The sequence below is a fragment of the Crocodylus porosus genome, unplaced genomic scaffold, assembly GCF_001723895.1.
Source record: "Crocodylus porosus isolate Cpor-Errol unplaced genomic scaffold, CroPor_comp1, whole genome shotgun sequence".
Lineage (NCBI taxonomy): Eukaryota > Metazoa > Chordata > Crocodylia > Crocodylidae > Crocodylus > Crocodylus porosus.
Genome location: NW_017728886.1, coordinates 87,349 through 94,602, shown reverse-complemented (window position 1 = coordinate 94,602; position 7,254 = coordinate 87,349). Strand labels below are relative to the sequence as shown.

The 7,254-nt window shown below is 71.4% G+C and overlaps 2 protein-coding genes across 2 annotated transcripts in view; both read right to left on the bottom strand.

Annotated features, from left to right (window-relative positions):
• Positions 1 to 86, bottom strand: part of LOC109306230 (ankyrin repeat and SOCS box protein 10-like) — a 5,560-nt gene extending 5,474 nt beyond the window's left edge. The window contains exon 1 of the mRNA XM_019529905.1: positions 13 to 86. Coding sequence (XP_019385450.1) covers positions 13 to 86 — 74 coding nt within the window. The remainder of the gene's footprint in view (positions 1 to 12) is intronic.
• A 978-nt stretch (positions 87 to 1,064) lies between these two features.
• Positions 1,065 to 7,254, bottom strand: part of LOC109305446 (IQ and AAA domain-containing protein 1-like) — a 13,196-nt gene continuing 7,006 nt past the window's right edge. Inside the window, exons 4-18 of the mRNA XM_019528792.1 lie at positions 6,147 to 6,210; positions 5,247 to 5,452; positions 5,073 to 5,157; positions 4,687 to 4,833; positions 4,487 to 4,562; positions 3,880 to 3,986; positions 3,581 to 3,673; positions 3,435 to 3,484; positions 3,214 to 3,296; positions 2,989 to 3,096; positions 2,633 to 2,832; positions 2,455 to 2,541; positions 1,981 to 2,158; positions 1,472 to 1,710; positions 1,065 to 1,213 (exon numbers count right to left, since the gene is read on the bottom strand). Coding sequence (XP_019384337.1) covers positions 1,112 to 1,213; positions 1,472 to 1,710; positions 1,981 to 2,158; positions 2,455 to 2,541; positions 2,633 to 2,832; positions 2,989 to 3,096; positions 3,214 to 3,296; positions 3,435 to 3,484; positions 3,581 to 3,673; positions 3,880 to 3,986; positions 4,487 to 4,562; positions 4,687 to 4,833; positions 5,073 to 5,157; positions 5,247 to 5,452; positions 6,147 to 6,210 — 1,825 coding nt within the window. The 3' untranslated portion in view covers positions 1,065 to 1,111. The remainder of the gene's footprint in view (positions 1,214 to 1,471; positions 1,711 to 1,980; positions 2,159 to 2,454; positions 2,542 to 2,632; positions 2,833 to 2,988; positions 3,097 to 3,213; positions 3,297 to 3,434; positions 3,485 to 3,580; positions 3,674 to 3,879; positions 3,987 to 4,486; positions 4,563 to 4,686; positions 4,834 to 5,072; positions 5,158 to 5,246; positions 5,453 to 6,146; positions 6,211 to 7,254) is intronic.

Sequence of the window (7,254 nt, the reverse complement as noted above, 5' to 3'; positions counted from 1 at the left end):
CCCCGGCCGTGCAGCCGGTCCTCGTCCAGCCGCAGGGAGCGCAGCGCGGCCGGCGTGAACGCGAAGGTGAAGGCGCTGCCGGCCATGGCGAGCAAGGGACGAGCCCCTCCCCGATTTATAGGGCCGTCCGGCAGGGCCCCGTGCCCCCGGCTCCAGCAGCTCGCGGTGGGCTGCGCCCTTCAGTCCAGCCTGACTCACCCGCTATAAATAGCGGCTTGGCAGCCCAGCCCTGCACTGTGTGTTTGTCCTCCATGGCTGGAGCAGGCTTCCTGCGTCCCTTCGGCCAGGGGAGGTGGGTGGGGGGGGGACCCCCCTGCAGCCTCCCCTGCACGGGGGCACAGGCGCCCCGCCGTCTCCGCTGCGGCCTGGGCAGGGGGGCAGAGGCAGTTCGGGACCCCGGGGCTGCCAGGGGCTGTGTCCATGCAGGGGGTGCCCACAACCCCTGCCCAGGCCAGGCAGCACATGGTCACGTGGCAAGGTGGGGGGTGCCCAGCCCTGGGTGCCAGCCCCTCTCGTGCTCCAGGTGCTGAGCCAGAGGCGCAAGGAGCCAGCGCCTGCCCCGCAACAGCCCCAAAGCTTCCTCTGCGCCAGGATCTGTTCCCCGGCTGCAACAGCCAGGCCAGGAGCCCCCCCCCCCCCCGAGACCTGACGGGCACCGCAAGGGTCCCCAGGCCACCTGTGCGCTCCCAACCAGCATGCACAGCAAGGCTAGGTGTCACCGCTCCGGTTCCCTCCAGCTGCAACTGAACACACGTGGACATGTGCACCCACCCCTCTGTGACCCCCTCCCCCCCATGGGTCTACACCCCGGCACACCTTGGACAAGCACACGCACCTATACACATGCCACCCTCCTCCTCAGACAGGCAGGTGTGCTGCCCTCGGGCCAGACCCATGCACAAAGCCCTTTCCAGACTCGCCTGCACACGTACATGTCCCCCAAGCATGTGCCCACACACACGCACACACGCACTCCCTGCACATGGACCCACGGGTGCACACACCTGCACCAAGCCCCTCGCAAGGCTCAGCAGGGAAGGGCTGAGGGCAAGTTGGCTTTATGAGGCTGCCCCAGCCGGGGGTGCTGCCAGGTCCCTGCTTCCAGCCGGCTTTACTTCCTCCCCTTCTTCTTCCCTTGCATCTCCGTCCCTTCCACCTGCTCTTCCGTGCTCTTGAGCCACCTCTTACCCAGGGGTGTCTTCAGGTACCAGTCCTGAGAGGGAGACAGTGGGTAAGCGGAGGGGTCAGTGCTCCCAGGGGAGGCAGCGGGGAGCCGGGCCCAATGTGCACGCAGCCCCGCTGCTTGGTTCGGGCTGCACCGCTGTGCTCGGCAGCACGGGCCACCTCACCCCAGGCAATGCCCAGCCAGACCAAAGCACAGCGCAACTGGCTCCAGAGGCCCGCGTGCGCCCTGCCCGTCCCCAGGGTGGTGGTCGCAGCGGGGGGCAGTGGGGAGGGAGGGGGCCAGCACCTGGAGCATCCTCTCCTCCTCGGGGTAGATGGGGTCAGCCTTGGGCAGCCACTGCAGGAACTCCTCGGCGCGCAGCGGCCTCCTGGGCAGCTGCAGGATGCGCCGCTCGGTCAGCACCGCCCGCGCCGCCCGCGCCATGGAGCCCTGGCTGTAGCCGTCCGAGACCGTGGCCAGGGCGCTGAGGTCCAGGCCGCGGCCCACGGTGCCACCGTGCTTCTGGATCAGGCGCCGCCAGGTGACTGCGGGGAGAGGGGCGGTCACAGGGGACACAGCGGGGCAGGACGGGGGGCAGCTGGCCTGGCCGCACAAGCAAGGGGACGGAGGCACCGCACGCAGCTGCTGTGCAGGGGTGCGGGGGGGGTCACCAGCACAAGCCCAGGCAGCTGCGAGGCTCAGGGCCCAGCACCCCCGCCTCTGCTGTGCTGCACGACCAGGGCGGGTGGTGATCCCGCGAGCTCCGGCGGCGACTGCTAAGGGAGACGGGGCACCGTGGCCGGGCCCTGGCTCACCGTAGCGGGACGCGTAGTCGGGACGGGGCACGAGGAGGACCCGTTCGTAGGCCTTGCACAGGGCCCTGGCATCGGCCGCGTAGGGCCGGTCGGACGTGCCCAGCAGCAGCACCCGGTCGTCCGCCCGCAGCGTCTTCAGCGCCCTGGGCAGCTCCTTCCTCAGGCGCTTCGGCTCGGCCTGCGGGCGCAAGGGCCGGCCGGGCCCGGCTGGGCGAGGGGCCGGCGCTTCGGGACTCCCCGGCTCGTCGGCAGAGCGCGGCGCAGCCCAGAGAGCCCGGCTGGGTGGCGGACACGGCGGGGCAGGCGCACAGCCCAGAGCGGTGTCCCTGTGCCACGGCCCGGCACATCTTCCAGCTCCTGCCCCTCGGCCAGCCCTGCGGCCCCGTCTCCCCAGGGGCTTGTTCCCCACCTCTTCCAAGGGCATCCCCCCACCCTGCCCCACGGCCCCATGCCAGGCGCCCCGCGCGGCCTCACCTCCTTCTCCTCTTTCGGGACCTTCTTGTAAAACGTCTTCTCCGCGTTGCCGACCCAGATCACCGACGGCTGCAGGAGCCTCGCCACCTGCACGGGGCCGGGGGCAGGCGCTGAGCCGGGGGCGCGGGGGAAACAGCTCCCGGCTTGCTGCAGGCTTCCTCCCCAGCCCCACCGGCACCTTGAAGACCATGTGCATGAGCAGGCTGAGGCCCGCCTTCCCGGGGTACTTGTCCACCAGGTTCTCGGGGGAGAGGTCGAAGAGGTTGGCGCCCGTCTCGGTGCACACGGCGTGCACCAGCATCTTCTTCCCGGTGCCCGCAGGGCCAGCCAGCAGGAGGGACCTCACCTGCGGTGCCAGCTCGTGCACCGTGGGGGACCCTAGGGGCCGTGGGGGGTCTGTACGTGATCCCAGCGCAGGTGGCCGAGCACCCCAGCAGTGCCTGGCACCCTCCCACGGGCACACCCGGCCCTCCGCGGGACACTGCACGCAGCCTGGACCCCCGGGCTGCGGCACGGGGCCGGCTCTGCCCCTACCCAGGCGCAGGATGGCGTACAGCACGACGCTCTGCCGGACGTGCAGCACCGCGGGCGCGGGCTCGGCCCCCGCCGCGCGCGCCGTGCTGCCCAGGTAGCCGAAGTCACCTGCAGGGGGCGCAGGGGTCAAGGGGCAATAGGGGCAGCTCCCGCCCCCGCCCCCGAGCCACCCACCACGGGGCAGTGCCTAGGCCCGGCCCCTTCCCCCCCCAGGCAGGTGCCCACCGGTGTAGTCAGCCAGCCGCACGGGCTGGGGCTTTCTGAGGATGCCCTGCAGCGCCAGCTCCTCATACAGCGAGTCCAGGGTCCTGGGGGTAGGAGGGCATCAGGGAGCTCACGCCCCACTCAGCCCCTGCCAAGACGGGGGCAGGCTGCCCTCCGAGCAGGGGGGACGGGGTCGGACGAGCCCGGCCAGAGCAGGGCCAGGATCAGCGTGAGGGTGGCACCTGTCCTGGGTCAGGTCCTTCTCCTTTTTCCCTCTTTTCTTCCCCAACTTCTGCTTGGAAGAAAGAAGCGAAGGGGAAAACCTTACAATCGAGGCAGCCCGAGGGGCCGGTGTCCCACCTGCAGACAGCCCCCACCCGGCCCCGACCTTGCTGCTCTTCTTGGCCTTGAGAGGCCTGGGCTCCTCGCGGTCCACGGCCAGCCTCAGCCGCTGCAGCTCCTGGCGCATCAGCTCGTCCACCTGCGGAGCGGGGGGCTCGTGGCAGTGCCAGGGACACCCCCAGCTCCCCCCATCCTCACGTGGCCCCCGCAGACCCCCGTCCTCCCTGGGCAGCCTGGCCCCTGCATGCCCCAGGCTCAAGGGGAGGCGACAGAGCAGCCCCCCACATCCCCAACGGCCGTGGGGCCTGGCAGTGCCTCGGGGCGGGGACCCTGGCCCCCGCTGACCTGCAGCCGAACCTCCTCTTCCACCTCCTTCCGCATCTGGGCCTTGATCAGCTCCAGGTTGCAGCCCTGCTGCACCGACTCGCCCGTGTCCCGCTCCCCCCAGGTGGCTGCGGAGGAGGAGGAGGGGGCTGGTCTGACCCTGCCGCATCCCCCACCCCCTCTTCCCTCGTTCCCCCACCGCCCCCGCAAGCCACTGCAGCTCCGGGCACCCGCGGGCACCGCATCGGAGGAGTCGGCTCGGTAACGCCGCGTAGCTCCTGCCCCCAGCGCCCCCCTGCACAGCACCGAGGTGGCACTGGGGTCCCTGCCCCGAGTGACACCCTGTTGCCCGGCCGCGCCGCGCCGGTGCCAGCCCCTTGCATGCAGGCGGGAGGGCCACGGGCACCGCTCTCAGCCCCGGGACCTGCATCCCCACGGCCACCCGTCTGCGGCCTGGGCCGTGGGGAAGCGCCGGGCACAGGGGACCTGGGTGGCCAGGACAGGAGACCCTGCCGGGGTTGGTCCAGGCCATCGTTGCGGAGGCCTCCCTTGGTTCACAGTGCGGTTGTGGGTGTGAGCGGGTGTGCGCGCAGGTGGTGTGCTCCTCCCGCCCCATCCAGCCCCTCACCCTGGTACTGCGTGAAGCCCGCGCGGATGACGGGCAGGAAGCTGGAGGGAGGCAGTGTCAGACTCGCAGCTTCCTCCTGGGAAAAGCCCCAAGCGCCGGGAGTCACAGGATGCACCGGGAGCCCGCGGGGAGGAGCGGGGACAGCCCTGGTGCCCGGGGGAGGGCAGGCCGTACTTCCTCCCCTGCAACCAGGTGCTCACCGCTTTCTTGTCCTTCTTCTTCTTGCCTTTTTTCTCCTTCTCCTTCTCCTTCTCCTTCTCCTTCTCCTTCTCCTTCTCCTTCTCCTTCTCCTTCTTCTTCTTCTTCTCCCCCTCTTCTCTCTCCAGCTGCTCCAGCTCTTCTCTCACCTGCGGGCCCCCAGCATGACCCTGCTGGACCGGGGCGCCCCGCAGGACCCCAGCTCCCAGAGGGCTGGCAGAGATGGGGCCATAGACCCCCACGCGGTCCGTCAGCCTGGCCCCTTGCCCTGGCCCCAGGCACCCCTCCCCACCCCCTGCTGAATGTGCGGCACCCCACCCCGGGGCCAGCTTGCAGCCAGCTCCCCCCACCCCGGTCGCTGCTGCCCCCTGGCCTGGCGCCCCGTGACCTGCTCAGGGGTCTTCTCTGCAAATAGGATGCTGGAGCCCCCCACGTCCTTGTCGGGGTACTCTGGGAAGCGCCCGGTGAGATCCCTGCGCGAGGGGGCCCAACAAGCATGAGCGCCTGCCGGCGGGCGAGCGGGAGGGTGGAGCGGGGGCGGGGGCGATGCTCCGGGGCCCACCGGCACTCGAGGAACCACTGGCGCAGCTGCTCCCTCATGGCCTCCCGCAGGCTCGGCCCCTCGAGGTCCAGCAGCAACGCCCGGGTGCCGGCCAGCGCCTGCTGGTACTCGGCCTCGCGGTCCGCCTGCCGCAGCCGCCGGAAGTCCTCGCCCAGCTGCGCCCGCAGCGCCACCGCCGACAGCCCCGGGGCTGCTGGGTCGGAGACCTGCGGGGATGCCGCGGGGTGGGGGCACCGAAACGACTGGCGCGCGAGACCGGACACGGCGTGTAGTGACCAGGGGCCGAGCTGCCAGCACCTGCTTGTCCGGGGCCCACCGCCCCGCGCCTGCCACGGCTGGCTTGTGTCTTGTGCCCCCGGCTCTGCTGCAGAGATGGGGCCCATCCTGCCCGGCCCCTCCGCGCGGCGCCCGGGGCGGTGGGGGCGCGGAGTCGATTACCCGTAATGAGCCCGTAATATGCATGTGCGGTGCTTCCCGCGCGGCCGCGTCATCACAATGGCACAGGCACTTTCCCGCCTCATTGCCTCCCAAATGGATTTTAAATATCCTTCCGAGGACACAATTATTTAAAACGCTGAACTAAACACTCGCTAATGGGAAACCGCGTGTGGCCCCCGCCCCGCGTGGACGCGGCACACGCCCGCTGCCCCGCCGCACTTCCCCCCCACACCAGGCGCCTGGTCAGCTGCAGCCAGCGGGCCCGAGCAGAGCCACGGAGACCCCTGCCCACCCGCAGCAACAGGCTGGCGGTGCAGAGCGGGGAGGGTGGATCGGGGCCTGCAGGCCAGGCGCCCCGGACGGGGCAGGGCGCGCGGTCGGGTGCTCCCCCGGGACCGACAGAGGCAGCAGAGACGGCCCCGCAGGGCTCGCACGGCGCAGCGACCTGCCAGCTCGCAGCACCTTTGACCCCCGCACCAGCGGGCGCGCCGGGGGCTGCGGCCTGGCAGCTGCAGGCTCCGGCCGGCTGCCAACATATACGCAAACAGGCCCTGGGACCCGACTGCAGCCAAGCCTCTCCTGGCCCCTGCCGGAGACCCCCGTGCCGCCTCCTGCACTGGCCAGAGGTTTCTGCAGCCCTGCCCAGGCCCCCAGAGGCAGGCGGGGCGGGAGCGGAGCACCGGCTGCGTGCGGGCAAGGGGGGCACCCTCTTGGCAGGGATGGGGGGCAGGGCAGGGGGCAGGCTTCGTTGCCAGGCCAGCTGCCCTGGCTGCAGCCCCTCGGCCACTCCCGCCCGCAGCGAGCAGGCCCCTGAAGGGTGCTGCAGCCGTGCAGAGGGGTGCAGCGGGCAGACTCCCAGGGACAGGAACACAGGACCCCAGCCCCACTGGCCCGGGAGCTGACCACCGAGGCTCCCGGCACACCCCACTGCCAAGGGCGTGGGGTAGGGGGTCCTGTGCCTCCTCCATCACCCAGTCGCAGCCCCTGGGGATGGCTCGGTCCCGTCGCTTCCGGCTCGAGGGAGGCCACGCTGCCGGGGCAGGCGGCTCCCAGCAGCCCCGTCCGGATCAGGGCCGCCTGCCCGACCCCGCAGCAGGAGCCGGCGGGAGTCCCTGCATCCCCCGCGGGCAGCGGCGCCGCGGCTGCACCTCATTAGGGGGTTCATATTTCACCCTAATGGCTCTGCTGTTGCCGAGCCATCCATCACCCGCTCGTTTCCCTGCGAGTGCCGCACGGCGCCCGCCGGCACCACCAGCCACGGCTTGCGACGACGTGCCAGCGCCGCGGCCCGGGACCCAGCCCAGCACCGGGCAGGGCAGGCCCCACGCCAGGGCATCCCAGCCCAGGGGCAGGGCCCTTCCCGCAGAATGGAGAGGCCAGGCAGGGACCCCTGCCCCCTTCCAGGGCAGCCTGCCCGGAGACCCCACCAGGTCCCGCTCCTGGGGGGCTTTTCAGTGTCTCCTGCAGGATAACCCCGGGGCGGGGGAGAGCTGCCCCTGCCTGCCCGGGAGTAGGGGGCACGGGGAGCTGGACCCTGCCCCGTCTGCACTGGGGGGGTGCTAATGACAGG